Below are 17,614 nucleotides of genomic sequence, written 5' to 3'. Positions count from 1 at the left end.
ATGTTAGCAGTTACGATAGACTTACAGTCATTGAGCTAACGCTTGTTAGCAATTGCTCTAACGCTAGTTAGACTTCAAACTGCACAAAGAGACATAAAAATGGTATCCATGAGTTAATCTGACTCTAGGGAAGTAGATAAAGGGCTTCACTGCCAAAATCCTGAAGCATCTCTTTTTATCTTATCTCAGTTTACTCAATAGTTTTTTCATGATTTGTTTTAGTTTACTATAAAAACCTTGCGTCACACTGCACCGCACTTGCCTGTACATCACACACCGCTGTACATCACACACCACTGTACGGCACGGGCCTGAACATCACAAACCGCTGTACGACACTGGCCTGTACATCACTCACACAGCTGCCCCTAATATATTTAAGCAATAAGGCACGAAGGGGTGTGGTATATGGCCAATATACCACGGCTAAGGGCAGTTCTTTGCACAACGCAACACGGAGTGTCTGGATACAGCCCTTAGCTGTGGTATATTGGCCATATACAACAAACCCCCTACTGGTTACCAACGTAATTTGAGCAGTAAAAATAAATGTTTTGTCATACTTGTGGTATACAATATACCACGGCTGTCATCAATCAGTATTCAGGGCTAGAACCACCCAGTTATTAAATATATATATATATCTCTCAGGGTCTCCTTATGGTGAGCCAGTGTGTTCTGCTTATGCCACCGGGATGAACCAGTACCTGCTGCTGTCCTGCTCCTGGGAAGGTAACCACAACAATAGTAACAGTCACAACAACCACCACAACATCAATACATATAATTATAATAATACTGTTCTTGTAGGTGGGTCTCCCAGGGCTGTGGTGTGGTGGGAGGTGCCTAAAGAAGAGGGGAGGGGCCAAGAAGTGGAGACTTCCAAGATCCTGGTACTTCGTTCTAACTCCACCCAGAATGGGCAGGCCTACACCTGTTATGCCAAACACCCTCTGGACACACACACCAGGACCTGCAGCCTCAAACTGGGTAAGCACACTCATTGATAAGAGTAAAGAGTAATGGCTGAACACATTGATAAGAGTACAGAGTCCAGTGGTACGCCGCTGGGTTTAACTAACAGTTTAATAGACATGTACTGGGTTCAACTAACAGTCTAATAGACATGTACTGGGTTTAACTTCTTTGGGACTGGGGGGCAGTATTGAGTTACTTGGATAAAAAGGTGCCCAGAGTAAACTGCCTGCTACTCAGGCCTCTAAAAGCTAGAAAATGCATGTAATTAGTGGATTTGGATAGAAAACACTCTGGAGTTTCTAAAACTGTTTGAATGATGTCTGTGAGTACAACAGAACTCATGTGGCAGGCAAAAACCTGAGAAAAAATCCAACCCGGACGTGAGAAATCTGAGGTTTGTAGTTTTTCAAGTCATTGCCTATCGAATATACAGTGTCTATGGGGTCATATTGCACTTCCTAAGGCTTTCCACTAGATGTCAACCGTTTTTAGAACCTTGTTTGAGGCTTCTACTGTGAAGGAGGGGGGATTGAGAGCTGTTTGAGTCAGGGGTCTGGCAGAGTGCCATGAGCTCAGTCTCACGCTAGTTAGCTGCGTTCCATTGCATTTCTACAGAGAAAGGAATTCTCCGGTTGAAACATTATTGAACATTTATGATAAAAACATCCTAAAGATTGATTCTATACATCATTTGACATGTTTCTATGAACTGTAATATGACTTTTCGTCTGAACTTTCACCTGGACTTGCCCATAAATCTTCAATAATGTTTGGATTTGTGTACTGAAAGCGCAAACAAAAAGGAGGTATTTGGCCTTAAATTATTTACTTTATTGTACAAAACAAACATTTATTGTGGAACTGGGATTCCTGGGAGTGCATTCTGATGAAGATCATCAAAGGTAAGTGAATATTTATGATGCTATTTCTGACTTCTGTTGACTCCACAACATGGTGGGTATCTGTATGGCTTGTTTTTGTGCCTGATGGCCATACTCAGATTATTGCATGGTGTGCTTTTTCCGTAAAGTTTTGTTTAAATCTGACACAGCGGTTGCATTAAGGAGAAGTGGATCTAAAATTCCATGCGTAACACTTGTATCTTTTAGCAATGTTTATTATGTGTATTTCTGTAAATTGATGTTGCTCTCTGCAAAATCACCGGATCTTTAAAATAGTGTAAAATACTTGTATGTTTGAGGAATTTAAATTATGAGATTTCTGTTGTTTTGAATTTGGCACCCTGCATTTTCACTGGCTGTTGGCGAGGTGGGACTCTACCGTCCCAAATATCCCAGAGGGGCTAACTAACAGTTTAATTGACTTGAACATTGGTTCTTCCTTTAACCTGTCTAGGACTGGGGTTCCGCTAGCGGAACCCATCCGTAACAGCCAGTGAAAGTGCAGGGCTCCAAATTCATAATTAAAATTCCTCAAGCATACAAGTACTTTACACCATTTTAAAGATACAATTTTCGTTAATCCAGAAACAGTGCCCACAGAACACACAACACCCAGCCACAGAAAAACAGCCATTTTTTCCAGCCAAAGAGAGGAGTCACAAAAAGCAGAAATAGAGATAAAATTAATCACTAACCTTTGATGATCTTCATCAGATGACACTCGTAGGACTTAATGTTACACAATACATGTATGTTTTGTTTGATAAAGTTCATATTTATATCAAAACATCTGAGTTTACATTGGCGCATTACGTTCAGTAGTTCTAAAACATGCGGCGATTGTGCAGAGAGCCATATCAAATCCAAAAGGGCGTTCAGGTCGCGCCGAACATCAGACGAAAAATTCTAAAAGTTCAGTTACAGCCTGTAGAAACATGCCAAACTAAGTATAGAAACAATCTTTAGGATGTTTTTAACATAAAACGAAACTAATTTTCCAACCGGACAATTCCTTTGTCTGTACAAATGAAGTGGAACGTAGCTACCTTTCACGTGAGCGCGCCAGACCGAGGCTGTGGCACTCTGCCAAACCACTCACTCAAAGAGCTGTTATAAGCTATTGAAATGTCTTGGAGCTTTAGGCCTAAGAGTCAAAGGGAGCCTAGAATAGAACAGACTATATGGGATAGATTTTTAGAAATGTAGCTTAATTCATTTGCAAAATATTATGTTTTTTCTATTCCAAGAAAAAACTCAAATGCATTTCATACTGTAACCGATGTACTGTAAGCCTAAGGGTTTCCGTCAGGAAAATATGGCACTGTACAACGTGTTTCTATTCCAAGAAAACGAAAATGCATTTCTTACTGTAGCTGTGTTAGTGTAACTTACTTATTGGAATAAAGGCCTACTTAAATATACAGTATATCAATCAATCACACAGCATACAAGTAATCCATGTCTTTAAATATAGTCAAGCAATTTAGTTATAAAACTAAATAACAAAGGGAGCATTGATTAATTATACAATCATGGCTAAAGCGATTTAATTAATGGTTTCAGTTAGGAAAATATGATGCTGTACAACAGGACCAGTCGGGAGTAGGTCTAAACTACTAAGTGACTGCGAGTGAAGAGCAAAATAATCCTTACATTTCATATACAAATATGATTGATTTATCAAGACCAGTCCCCATGCTCTGTCATTCAGTGATATTTATTCCCTATTGTCCTAATGATAGGACAATGATAGGACAATAAACATCTGTATTTTGAAAGAGTATTTTTATAATTATTTAATTAACGAATTCATAAATACTGTACAGTATATGCTTGATCTGACATTTTGCAGTTGCATGAGGTTTGGTGTTATAAATGTAACATTTTAGAGTACATTGCAATTTTGGGGGATTTTTACACCTGGCAGAGCTATTAGACAATGTAAATAAATGGAGGTATGAAGAGTCTATTGTCCTTCTAATAGCCCATCATGGAAACGTTGTTTGTAGAATTTATTGCCTGATATGCTTTTGAAAACAAAATGCCTCCAGCTGTCCATCTCTACTATAAATAAAAACACAGAATATCTAAGGGGCTTTTATATAATTATAATGCAGGGTTAATAATAATTAAAAGTAGTAATCATTGGATAACAGATTGGCTCTTGTTGTGGAGAATCGTAACCAAATTTAACACTTACAAGAACTTGTGAATTCAATATAGGCTTTTAATACAAACATACAGTGCCCTGCGAAAGTATTCGGCCCCCTTGAACTTTACGACCTTTTGACACATTTCAGGCTTCAAACATAAAGATATAAAACTGTATTTTTTTGTGAAGAATCAACAACAAGTGGGACACAATCATGAAGTGGAACGACATTTATTGGATATTTCAAACTTTTTTAACAAATCAAAAACTGAAAAATTGGGCGTGCAAAATTATTCAGCCCCTTTACTTTCAGTGCAGCAAACTCTCTCCAGAAGTTCAGTGAGGATCTCTGAATGATCCAATGTTGACCTAAATGACTAATGATGATAAATACAATCCACCTGTGTGTAATCAAGTCTCTGTATAAATGCACCTGCACTGTGATAGTCTCAGAGGTCCGTTAAAAGCGCAGAGAGCATCATGAAGAACAAGGAACACACCAGGCAAGTCCGAGATACTGTTGTGAAGAAGTTTAATGCCGGATTTGGATACAAAAAGATTTCCCAAGCTTTAAACATCCCAAGGAGCACTGTGCAAGCGATAATATTGAAATGGAAGGAGTATCAGACCACTGCAAATCTACCAAGACCTGGCCGTCCCTCTAAACTTTCAGCTCATACAAGGAGAAGACTGATCAGAGATGCAGCCAAGAGGCCCATGATCACTCTGGATGAACTGCAGAGATCTACAGCTGAGGTGGGAGACTCTGTCCATAGGACAACAATCAGTCGTGTATTGCAAAAATCTGGCCTTTATGGAAGAGTGGCAAGAAGAAAGCCATTTCTTAAATATATCCATAAAAAGTGTAATTTAAAGTTTGCCACAAGCCACCTGGGAGACACACCAAACATGTGGAAGAAGGTGCTCTGGTCAGATTAAACCAAAATTGAACTTTTTGGCAACAATGCAAAACGTTATGTTTGGCGTAAAAGCAACACAGCTCATCACCCTGAACACACCATCCCCACTGTCAAACATGGTGGTGGCAGCATCATGGTTTGGGCCTGCTTTTCTTCAGCAGGGACAGGGAAGATGGTTAAAATTGATGGGAAGATGGATGGAGCCAAATACAGGACCGTTCTGGAAGAAAACCTGATGGAGTCTGCAAAAGACCTGAGACTGGGACGGAGATTTGTCTTCCAACAAGACAATGATCCAAAACATAAAGCAAAATCTACAATGGAATGGTTCAAAAATAAACATGTCCAGGTGTTAGAATGGCCAAGTCAAAGTCCAGACCTGAATCCAATCGAGAATCTGTGGAAAGAACTGAAAACTGCTGTTCACAAATGCTCTCCATCCAACCTCGCTGAGCTCGAGCTGTTTTGCAAGGAGGAATGGGAAAACATTTCAGTCTCTCGATGTGCAAAACTGATAGAGACATACCCCAAGCGACTTACAGCTGTAATCGCAGCAAAAGGTGGCGCTACAAAGTATTAACTTAAGGGGGCTGAATAATTTTGCACGCCCAATTTTTCAGTTTTTGATTTGTTCAAAAAGTTTGAAATATCCAATAAATGTCGTTCCACTTCATGATTGTGTCCCACTTGTTGTTGATTCTTCACAAAAAAATATAGTTTTATATCTTTATGTTTGAAGCCTGAAATGTGGCAAAAGTTCAAGGGGGCCGAATACTTTCGCAAGGCACTGTATCAGAAGCCTAGATGGTCTGCGGAACACACACTTTTCCAGAGCACTGGCTCTGATTTATACACATACAACATATGAGTCCATCCCACATGCAAATGAAGTTACTTCCCTCAGTCCATCTGCCACCATTATATCCCAATCTGTGCATCCTGCTTGTTCACGCCCAATAACGCCCATATCTGCTTTCAGTCAAGTTATAATGGTGACAGGACCTCTTCATGTCCCAAAAATAATACATGCCCATCTTACCCTATGGGCCCCTTAAGTTCAGCTTGGTGTGGTCTTTGGTATGTCTGTCCTTATTAGGACTAGTAGACTGTGTCTCTTCTCTTCATGTCCTAAAAATATATGTCCCATGTCTATAGTCCATCAGTTGGTCATTTGGCTGACCCCCTCCTTTGTATGTCCCCCCGACCTTGGTATGTCCAGCTGTCCTAAGCTCTCATGGCCTTACTCTGGTTTCCTGTCCTATACAATAGACAATGCATTTTTACCAGAATGGTAAATGCACTCTAAGTGTATCTTTCTCTTGTGGTACAGTATTAAGTTTCTCCCTATATGTACATCTTTCTCCCACACTCTCGGAACTCATTAAGAGACGTCTTCTATCTTCAATATAATCATTAATTCAGAAGGTTAAACCCATAGGTTTAAGGCCTGCAGTAGGTTATAATAAACTCAACATTGTGTGCCATGTGCCATGGAGTCAGTACATTGAAAATCTCTTCCCAACTATTTTGCAATCTATATGGCACAGTTGTAAATTTTTGGGTTCTGAAATGAAACTGGTATATATTTTTATTTATCACAATTTTATTTTACCAATTTTGGTCTTTAATGCGGGGCTGACAGACAAGTTCCTTACATTTTCCCCCTTCCACTTGATAAAGGTTCTGATTGATAAAGTTATTTTTAAATATTTTATATTTGAGTTTAATTACAATCTTTGTTGTGTTATTTGTTGTCTTTTCTGGTGGATTTAACCGAAATTGCGACCGACTTTTATAGCTTGTTAACTTAAGAAGTAAAAAAATAACGATACTTTGGAGATTATTTTGTTTTCAAATAACCAAAAGTGAGCGGTTGTAATCTGAATGAAGGCAATTCTTGAACAGTGGGTGAGACATTCTTTCTAATGTCAAGTATAATTCCCCCATTGTATTTACCAAAGTTTTCTCTTAACTCCAGGACCACCAACAGTTTTTGTTGTTGTTGCCTGATGCATGACTCTAGTGCCAGAGAAGAGACTCTCAGACTGAAAACACCTCCATTAATAGCCACAGTTTAGACTACAGTGAGATCACTAAGGAACTAAGGAATTTACAAAAATCAAATGGGATCGAAATGCTATGTGGGCTAAAGCAAGAGGGACTGGTTTGGCAGATGATTGGATGGCTTTTAAATGTCTTTGAAATATGGGTGTGGCTATGATCTGTAAATTGAAAGCAGACCACTACCTGAAATCTACTTCACATAATTTAAATAATTGAATTGAATTTAATTTAAACAAATTCTGGCAAGTAGTGAAAGGTTTGGAGTGCAAAAAAGATTTTCCCAAACAATTGTTGGTAGACACACAGATTGTAACTGAGACTAAACCTCCATCCTTGAAATCAGCATTTGTTTTAGATGAAGGCAGTTTATTTGAAAATGTCAAAAGGTATAATTGAGCCCCTATGAATTTACCTGACACCCCTGTGCACTCTTTCACCAGGTTCTCCTTTTCATCCTTCTCAGTTTCAGAAGTGTGTAGCCATGGAAGAAATTGATGGAAAATAAATCCCCTGGCCATGATGAACTAGACCCCCGCCTCCTACACCTAGCTGCAAACATCATTGCTCCCCATTTACATGTATTTTTAACCTCACGCAAGATGTTAAGGAAATTCCCAAGTTATGGAAATCTGCTTTGTACTGCCTCTCCTGAAAGGTGGAGATCCTTCGCTACTTGACAACTATCGACTCATATCAAAATTGTCCGTACTGTCTAAGGTACTGGAGTCCTTAGTTAGTAGGCAGCTAAAGGCCTACCTCCAAGAAAACAAGATCTTAAATGGATTGCAATCACGTTTTAGGTCTGGCCACAGCACTGTTTCAGCATCATTGAAGGTTTTAAATGCCATCCACTGTGCTCTTGATAATAAGTTACATTGTGAGTCTGCCTTTATTGATTTGTTGGAGGCCTTTCCAGGTCCATACCCAAACAGTTCGAACTACTAATTTAGAAAATTACTCTCTCCAGAAATAAGTCTCTCACTGTTGCCGCCTGCTACCGACCCCCCTCAACTCCCAGCTGTGCCCTGGACACCATTTGTGAATTGATTGTCCCCCATCTAGCTTCAGAGTTTGTTCTGTTAGGTGACCTAAACTGGGATGTGCTTAACACCTAGGCAGTCCTACAATCTAAGCTAGATGCCCTCAATCTCACACAAATCATCAAGGAACCCACCAGGTACAACCTTAAATCTGTAAACAAGGGCACCCTCATAGACGTCATCCTGACCAACTGGCCCTCCAAATACACCTCCGCTGTCTTCAACCAGGATCTCAGCGATCACTGCCTCATTGCCTGTATCCGCTACAGAGCCGCAGTCAAACGACCACCCCTCATCACTGTCAAACGCACCCTAAAACACTTCTGTGAGCAGGCCTTTCTAATCGACCTGGCCCGGGTATCCTGGAAGGACATTGACCTCATCCCGTCAGTTGAGGATGCCTGGTCATTCTTTAAAAGTAACTTCCTCACCATTTTAGATAAGCTTGCTCCGCTCAAAAAATGCAGAACTAAGAACAGATACAGCCCTTGGTTCACTCCAGACCTGACTGCCCTCGACCAGCACAAAAATATCCTGTGGCGGACTGCAATAGCATCGAATAGTCCCCGCGATATGCAACTGTTCAGGGAAGTCAGGAACCAATACACGCAGTCAGTCAGGAAAGCTAAGGCCAGCTTCTTCAGGTAGAAGTTTGCATCCTGTAGCTCCAACTCCAAAAAGTTCTGGGACACTGTGAAGTCCATGGAAAACAAGAGCACCTCCTCCCAGCTGCCCACTGCACTGAGGCTAGGTAACACGGTCACCACCGATAAATCCATGATTATCGAAAACTTCAACAAGCATTTCTCAACAGCTGGCCATGCCTTCCGCCTGGCTACTCCAACCTCGGCCAACAACTGCGCCCCCCCCCCCGCAGCTACTCGCCCAAGCCTCTCCAGGTTCTCCTTTATCCAAATCCAGATAGCAGATGTTCTGAAAGAGCTGCAAAACCTGGACCCGTACAAATCAGCTGGGCTTGACAATCTGGACCCTCTAGTTCTGAAACTATCCGCCGCCATTGTCGCAACCCCTATTACCAGCCTGTTCAACCTCTCTTTCATATCGTCTGAGATCCCCAAGGATTGGAAAGCTGCCGCAGTCATCCCCCTCTTCAAAGGGGGAGACACCCTGGACCCAAACTGTTACAGACCTATATCCATCCTGCCCTGCCTATCTAAGGTCTTCGAAAGCCAAGTCAACAAACAGGTCACTGACCATCTCGAATCCCACCATACCTTCTCCGCTGTGCAATCTGGTTTCCGAGCCGGTCACGGGTGCACCTCAGCCACGCTCAAGGTACTAAACGATATCATAACCGCAATCGATAAAATACAGTACTGTGCAGCCGTCTTCATCGACCTTGCCAAGGCTTTCGACTCTGTCAATCACCATATTCTTATCGGCAGACTCAGTAGCCTCGGTTTTTCGGATGACTGCCTTGCCTGGTTCACCAATTACTTTGCTGACAGAGTTCAGTGTGTCAAATCGGAGGGCATGCTGTCCGGTCCTCTGGCAGTCTCTATGGGGGTGCCACAGGGTTCAATCCTCGGGCTGACTCTTTTCTCTGTATATATCAATAATGTTGCTCTTGCTGTGGGCAATTCCCTGATCCACCTCTACGCAGACGACACCATTCTATATACTTCCGGCCCGTCCTTGGACACTGTGCTATCTAACCTCCAAACGAGCTTCAATGCCATACAACACTCCTTCCGTGGCCTCCAACTGCTCTTAAACGCTAGTAAAACCAAATGCATGCTTTTCAACCGTTCGCTGCCTGCACCCGCACGCCTGACCAGCATCACCACCCTGGATGGTTCTGACCTTGAATATGTGGACATCTATAAGTACCTAGGTGTCTGGCTAGACTGTAAACTCTCCTTCCAGACTCATATCAAACATCTCCAATCGAAAATTAAAAAATCAAGAATCGGCTTTCTATTCCGCAACAAAGCCTCCTTCACTCACGCCGCCAAATTTACCCTAGTAAAACTGACTATCCTACCGATCCTCGATGTCATCTACAAAATTGCTTCCAACACTCTACTCAGCAAACTGGATGCAGTTTATCACAGTGCCATCCGTTTTGTCACTAAAGCACCTTATACCACCCACCACTGCGACTTGTATGCTCTAGTCGGCTGGCCCTCGCTACATATTCGTCGCCAGACCCACTGGCTCCAGGTCATCTACAAGTCCATGCTAGGTAAGTTTCCGCCTTATCTCAGTTCACTGGTCACGATGGCAACACCCATCCGTAGCACGCTCTCCAGCAGGTGTATCTCACTGATCATCCCTAAAGCCAACACCTCATTTGGCCGCCTTTCGTTCCAGTTCTCTGCTGCCTGTGACTGGAACGAATTGCAAAAATCGCTGAAGTTGGAGACTTTTATCTCCCTCACCAACTTCAAACATCTGCTATCTGAGCAGTTAACCGATCGCTGCAGCTGTACATAGTCTATCGGTAAATAGCCCACCCATTTTTACCTACCTCATCCCCATACTGTTTTTATTTATTTACTTTTCTGCTCTTTTGCACACCAATATCTCTACCTGTACATGACCATCTGATCATTTATCACTCCAGTGTTATTAATCTGCAAAATTGTAATTATTCGCCTTCCTCCTCATGCCTTTTGCACACAATGTATATAGACTCCCCTTTTTTTCTACTGTGTTATTGACTTGTTAATTGTTTACTCCATGTGTAACTCTGTGTTGTCTGTTCACACTGCTATGCTTTATCTTGGCCAGGTCGCAGTTGCAAATGAGAACTTGTTCTCAACTAGCCTACCTGGTTAAATAAAGGTGAAATTAAAAAAATTTAAAAAATAAAATGCTGTGTTAGTGCAAAGGTTAAAATATTGTGGAAGTACTGGTCATGCTCTAGATTGGTTTATAAATGACCTATCAAATCGTACACAATGTGTAATGGCGGATGGTTTTAAAGTCCATAAAGTCCATAGAGGTGTGCTCAGGTGTTCCGCAAGGTTCTATTTTGGGCCCACTGTTGTTCATTTTGTATATCAACAACATTGAGGATCTTATTGAAACAGCAAATGTTCATTTTTATGCAGATGTTTTTTATTCAAGTGGTATTAGTTTATCTGATGCTTTTGAAAATGCCCAAAGAGCATTTAACATGGTTCTACATTTTGTAAAAATGCATGGTATTTTCAAATACCAGGCATGTTACTAATCATGTCATTGCTACATTGGCTGGACATACTATAGAGCAAGTTAAAGTGTATACATATTTGGGCTTGTGGGTTGATGACAAACTGAGCTTCACTGTGCAGGTAGAGAACTTGATAAGGAAGCTCAAGCTGAGAATAGGTTTTTATTACCGGCACAAGGCTTGTTTTTCTTTTGAGGCCAGGAAGGAGCTGGTACGATGCACATTACTGTCGGTTTTAGATTTTAGTTATGTTATATATATGCAGGCCTCAACCACTACCCTGAGAGCACTTGATTCAGTGTATCATGCAACCCTCAGGTTAATTACAAATCAAAAACTTCTAACACATCATTGTGATTTTTACAGCGCTGTTGGCTGGTCGTCATTGACCTTGCATAGGCTTAAACACTGGTATACACTGATTTATTAGGCCATATTGGGTAAAATGCCATTTTATCACTGTTATTTTTTTGTCAGTTCGGTAAATAAATATCAATTACGGTCCCATTCTCATTTGCTTCTAACAGTACTAAAAATTTGAACAGGTCATGGTAGAAATAGTTTTAGTTAGCTCCATGGTCCTGGAATTCTCTCCTGAACATTTAAAAAGTTTATGATCTAGTTTCGTTGGTGAAGTTTAAATACTTGATTGATGTATAGTTAGTGTATGTAAGTTGTTTTTTTCTGAAACATTGTTCCCCCTGCTGCTATTGGACCAGGTCTCTCTTGGAAAAGAGATGTTATCTCAATGAGAGATAAGATCAGCGTTCTAATTCCCCCTTGTGATAGAGTGGTGCAATGACAGAATGCCACCATCTACCACTAACGGTCGCGGCATAAGCTGGTAACTTTTAAAGGAAGAACCACTGTAAACTTTTATTTAACTATCCAAGTCAGTTAAGAACATGAAGAACAAATTCTTATTTACAATAACGACCTACCCCGGCCAAACCCGAATGATGCTGAGCCAATTGTGCTCCGCCCTATCCCAATCACGGCCGAATGTGATGCAGCCTGGATTTGAACCAGGGACTGAGATGCTGTGCCTTAGACCGCTGCACCACCCGGGAGCCCTGAGTTTAACTAACAGGCTAATAGACATGTACTGGGTTTAAATAACAGTCTAATAGATACAGTGGGGAGAACAAGTATTTGATACACTGCCGATTTTGCAGGTTTTCCTACTTACAAAGCATGTAGAGGTCTGTATTTTTTTATCATAGGTACTTCAACTGTGAGATACGGAATCTAAAACAAAAATCCAGAAAATCACATTGTATGATTTTTAAGTAATTAATTTGCATTTTATTGCATGACATAAGTATTTGATCACCTACCAACCAGTAAGAATTCCGGCTCTCACAGACCTGTTAGTTTTTCTTTAAGAAGCCCTCCTGTTCTCCACTCATTACCTGTATGAGCTGCACCTGTTTGAACTCGTTACCTGTATAAAAGACACCTGTCCACACACTCAGTCAAACAGACTCCAATCTCTCCACAATGGCCAAGACCAGAGAGCTGTATAAGGACATCAGGGGTAAAATTGTAGACCTGCACAAGGCTGGGATGGGCTACAGGACTATAGGCAAGCAGCTTGGTGAGAAGGCAACAACTGTTGGCGCAATTATTAGAAAATGGAAGAAGTTCAAGATTACGGTCAATCACACTCGGTCTGGGGCTCCATGCAAGATCTCACCTCGTGGGGCGTCAATGATCATGAGGAAGGTGAGGGATCAGCCCAGAACTACACGGCAGGACCTGGTCAATGACCTGAAGAGAGCTGGGGCCACAGTCTCAAAGAAAACCATTAGTAACACACTACACCGTCATGGATTAAAATCCTGCAGCGCACGCAAGGTCCCCCTGCTCAAGCCAGCACATGTCCAGGCCCGTCTGAAGTTTGCCAATCACCATCTGGATGATGCAGAGGAGGAATGGGAGAAGGTCATGTGGTCTGATGAGACAGAAATAGAGCTTTTTGGTCTAAACTCCACTCACCGTGTTTGGAGGAAGAAGAAGGATGAGTACAAATGCAAGAACACCATCCCAACCGTGAAGCATGTAGGTGGAAACATCATTCTTTGGGGATGCTTTTCTGCAAAGGGGACAGGACGACTGCACCGTATTGGATGGGACCATGTATCGCGAGATCTTGGCCAACAACCTCCTTCCCTCAGTAAGAGCATTGAAGATGGGTCGTGGCTGGATCTTCCAGCATGACAACGACCCGAAACACACAGCCAGGGCAACTAAGGAGTGGCTCCTTATGAAGCATCTCAAGGTCCTGGAGTGGCCTAGCCAGTCTCCAGACCTGAACCCAATAGAACATCTTTGGAGGGAGCTGAACGTCCGTATTGCCCAGCGACAGCCCCGAAACCTCTAGGATCTGGAGAAGGTCTGTATGGAGGAGTGGGCCAAAATCCCTGCTGCAGTGTGCGCAAACCTGGTCAAGAACTACAGGAAACGTATGATCTCTGTAATTGCAAACAAAGGTTTCTGTACTAAATATTAAGTTCTGCTTTTCTGATGTATCAAATACTTATGTCAATGCAATAAAATGCAAATGAATTACTTAAAAATCATACAATGTGATTTTCTGGATTTTTGTTTTAGATTCCGTCTCTCACAGTTGAAGTGTACATATGATAAAAAAATTACAGGCTTCTACATGCTTTGTAAGTAGGAAAACCTGCAAAATCGGCAGTGTATCAAATACTTGTTCTCCCCACTGTATGTACTGGGTTTAACTAACAGTCTAACTGACTTGTACTGGGTTTAACTAACAGTATAATAGACATGTACTGGGTTTAACTAACAATCTAACAGACATGTACTGGGTTTAACTAACAGGCTAATAGACATGTAATGGTTTTTACTAACAGGCTAATAGACATGTACTGGGTTTAACTAACAGTCTTACATGGTGTCTGTATATGAAGACAGTGATCGAATCTCTATCTTCCTCCTTTGTGTGTGCGTGTGTGTAGAGGCTCCAGTCTTGTTGACCCAGCGTAGTGTGGTATCTGTGTTCGAGGGCAGTGACGTTCAGCTCACCTGTATCCTTCAATCCAACTATCCCCCGGCCAATCAGATTGTCTGGTTCAACAACCACAGACAGGAAGTCGTACAGGTACATGCTCCGCCAACCTCAGGGTCTTATTCCTCAAGATTTATTCCCTTTCGGAAGTTTTTCCTTGCCTCTGATCTGCTGCTCACTCTGAGGGTCTAGGCCAGAATACTGTAAAGTACTTTGAGGGTCTAGGCCAGAATAATGTAAAGTACTTTGAGGGTCTCGGCCAGAATAATGTAAAGTACTTTGAGGATCTCGGCCAGAATACTGTAAAGTACTTTGAGGGTCTAGGCCAGAATACTGTAAAGTACTTTGAGGGTCTAGGCCAGAATAATGTAAAGTACTTTGAGGGTCTAGGCCAGAATAATGTAAAGTACTTTGAGGATCTCGGCCAGAATACTGTAAAGTACTTTGAGTGTCTAGGCCAGAATACTGTAAAGTACTTTGAGGGTCTAGGCCAGAATAATGTAAAGTACTTTGAGGATCTCGGCCAGAATAATGTAAAGTACTTTGAGGATCTCGGCCAGAATAATGTAAAGTACTTTGAGGATCTCGGCCAGAATAATATAAGGTACTTTGAGGATCTCTGCCAGAATAATGTAAAGTACTTGAGGATCTAGGCCAGAATACTGTAAAGTAATTTGAGGGTCCAGGTTACTGTAAAGTACTTTGGGGGTCTAGGTTGGGCTACTGTAAAGTACTTTGGGGTCTAGATTACTGTAAAGTACTTTGGGGGTCTAGGCTGGGATACTGTAAAGTACTTTGGGGTTCTAGGCCAGCATACTGTAATTACGTACAGCTCTACCAGTGACCTGTAGAGTTAAAATGTGATTGGTTGATTTACAGGAAGTCCAGGAAGCTCTGGCCAAAACCAGGAAGTATGTACTGCGTCGCGCGGCTGCGTGGACCAACCTAACGGTCTTAGAGACGGATGGAACAACAGACAGCGGCCAATACTGGTGCTCCGCTAGCAACGCCGTGGGTGGGACCGAGATCCCTGTTACGCTATTGGTCAAGAGTAAGATCCCTGTTATGCTGTTTGTCAAGAGTAAGATTCCTGTTATGCTGTTGGTCAAGAATAAGATCCCTGTAACGCTAATGGTCAAGAGTATGATCCCTATTACACTATTGGACAAGAGTAATATCCCTGTTACACTATTGGTCAAGTGTAAGAACAATAAAGCTTTAGTCTGTACACACAAAACTAAACAAAAAAGTTTTCTGATGAACTGAATTACTATTTCATTACTGTTCTACTGTACCTCCTCCTCTCATCCCCTTCTCTCTCTCTGACCCACCCCCTCCCCCATCCTCTCTGTCTCCCTGCCCTCTTCCCCCTCTCAGGATACCCCATGCCTCCCAATGTGACCCTGGTAAGGCTGGTTTACAGCAGTCGGCAGCGCAGAGAGGTAGAGCTGGAGTGGCAGATGGAGGGAGAGGGAGAAGGAGGAGAGGGAAGAGGGCTGACTGGGTTCATACTTGACCACAGACTAGAGGAGGCACCAGGGCAAAGGAGAGAAGAGGAGGAAAAAGAGAAGGACAGAGAGGAGGCTGGTACAGATCCTGCTGACCAAGAGGTGAGCCAAAAAGAGAGTTGGGGGGCCAGAGAACACACAGAATAATACAATTCTGTTATTCTGCATGGAATAAGAATGTTTCCGTTGTGCCAGTAGATACCCTGATATTTGTGATCTATCTAGTAGATACCATGATAGTTGTGTTCTATCTAGTAGATACCATGATAGTGTCAGCCATTGGGTGCAGAGATGTAGCGGAGTCAGGTGCAGGACACAGTTACATGAGTTTACTCACAAAATTCAAACAATATTCCAAATAGGAAAATACATACAAACTAACACCTACAACAACAATTAAGACACCAACAATCATGGACAGAACAGAAATGTATGCCAGAGGGTTAAATAAGGAACATGATATGGGAATTGAAACGAGGTGTGTGTAATACAGACAAAACAAAACGAAAATGAAACATGAAACGCGGTGACTAGAAAGCCGGTGACGTCGACCGCCGAACACCACCCGAACAAGGAGAGGGGCCGACTTCGGCGGAAGTCGTGACAGTATCCCCCCTTGACGCGCGGCCCCAGCAGCGTGCCGACACCGGCCTCGGGGACGACCCGGAGGACGGGACGCAGGGCGATCCGGGTGGAGACGGTGAAACTCCTGTAGCAATGAAGGATCTAGGATGTCCTCCACCGGTACCCAGCATCTCTCCTCCGGGCCGTAACCCTCCCACTCCACGAGGTACTGAAGGCCCCTCGCCCGGCGCCTTGAGTCCATGATGGCTCGTGCGGTATACGCCGGGACCCACTCGATGTCCAGAGGGGGCAGAGGAACCTTCTGCACCTCAGACTGCTGGAGCGGACCAGCCACCACCGGCCTGAGGAGAGACACATGGAACGAGGCGTTAATACGATAATCAGGGGGGAGTTGTAACCTATAACAAACCTCGTTCAGTCACCTCAGGACTTTAAATGGCCCCACAAACTGTGGACCCAGCTTCCGGCAGGGCAGGTGAAGGGACAGGTTTCGGGTCGAGAGCCAGACCCGATCCCCCGGTGCATACACCGGGGCCTCACTGCGGTGGTGGTCGGCACTCGCCTTTTGCCCCCTGACGCCCCTTTGTATCCGCTCATGGGTAGCGTTTCATATCTCCTCCGAGTGCCGAAACCATTCATCCACCGCAGGAGCCTCGATCTGGCTCTGATGCCATGGTGCCAGGACCAGCTGATAACCCAGCACACACTGAAACTGTGATAGGTTGGTAGAGGAGTGGCGGAGGGAGTTTTGGGCAATCTCCGCCCAGAGATGTAAACCGCCCACTTCCCCGGCCGTCCTGGCAATAGGACCGCAGAAACCTACCCACATCCTGGTTGACTCTTTCTACCTGCCCGTTACTCTCGGGGTGGAATCCTGAGGTAAGGCTGACCGAGACCCCAGGCTTTCCATAAACATCCTCCAGAATCTAGACGTGAATTGGGGACCCCGATCAGAAACTATATCCTCAGGCACCCCGTAGTGCCGGAATACGCTGGTGAACAGGGCCTCCGCAGTTTGTAGAGCCGTAGGGAGACCGGGCAAAGGAAGGAGACGGCAGGACTTAGAAAACCGATCCACAACGACCAGGAACGTGGTGTTACCCTGCGACGGGGGAAGATCCGTCACGAAATCCATCGATAGGTGTGACCACGGTCGTTGTGGAACGGGAAGGGGTTGTAATTTCCTTCTGGGCAGATGTATGCACTGCGCATACTGAACCGGAGGAAACATAAACCCTCACGTCCTTAGC

The 17,614-nt window shown here is 43.2% G+C and overlaps 1 protein-coding gene across 1 annotated transcript in view; it reads left to right on the top strand.

Annotated features, from left to right (window-relative positions):
• The first annotated feature begins 695 nt into the window (after window positions 1-695).
• LOC109881512 (V-set and immunoglobulin domain-containing protein 10-like 2) overlaps window positions 696-17,614 on the top strand; it is a 53,394-nt gene continuing 36,475 nt past the window's right edge. The window contains exons 1-5 of the mRNA XM_031809092.1: window positions 696-732; window positions 811-990; window positions 14,222-14,364; window positions 15,151-15,322; window positions 15,649-15,881. Of these exons, the coding sequence (XP_031664952.1) occupies window positions 696-732; window positions 811-990; window positions 14,222-14,364; window positions 15,151-15,322; window positions 15,649-15,881 (765 nt within the window). The remainder of the gene's footprint in view (window positions 733-810; window positions 991-14,221; window positions 14,365-15,150; window positions 15,323-15,648; window positions 15,882-17,614) is intronic.

Source organism: Oncorhynchus kisutch, linkage group LG29, assembly GCF_002021735.2.
Source record: "Oncorhynchus kisutch isolate 150728-3 linkage group LG29, Okis_V2, whole genome shotgun sequence".
Classification (NCBI taxonomy): Eukaryota; Metazoa; Chordata; class Actinopteri; order Salmoniformes; family Salmonidae; genus Oncorhynchus; species Oncorhynchus kisutch.
This window is presented reverse-complemented; position numbering and strand designations above follow the sequence as displayed.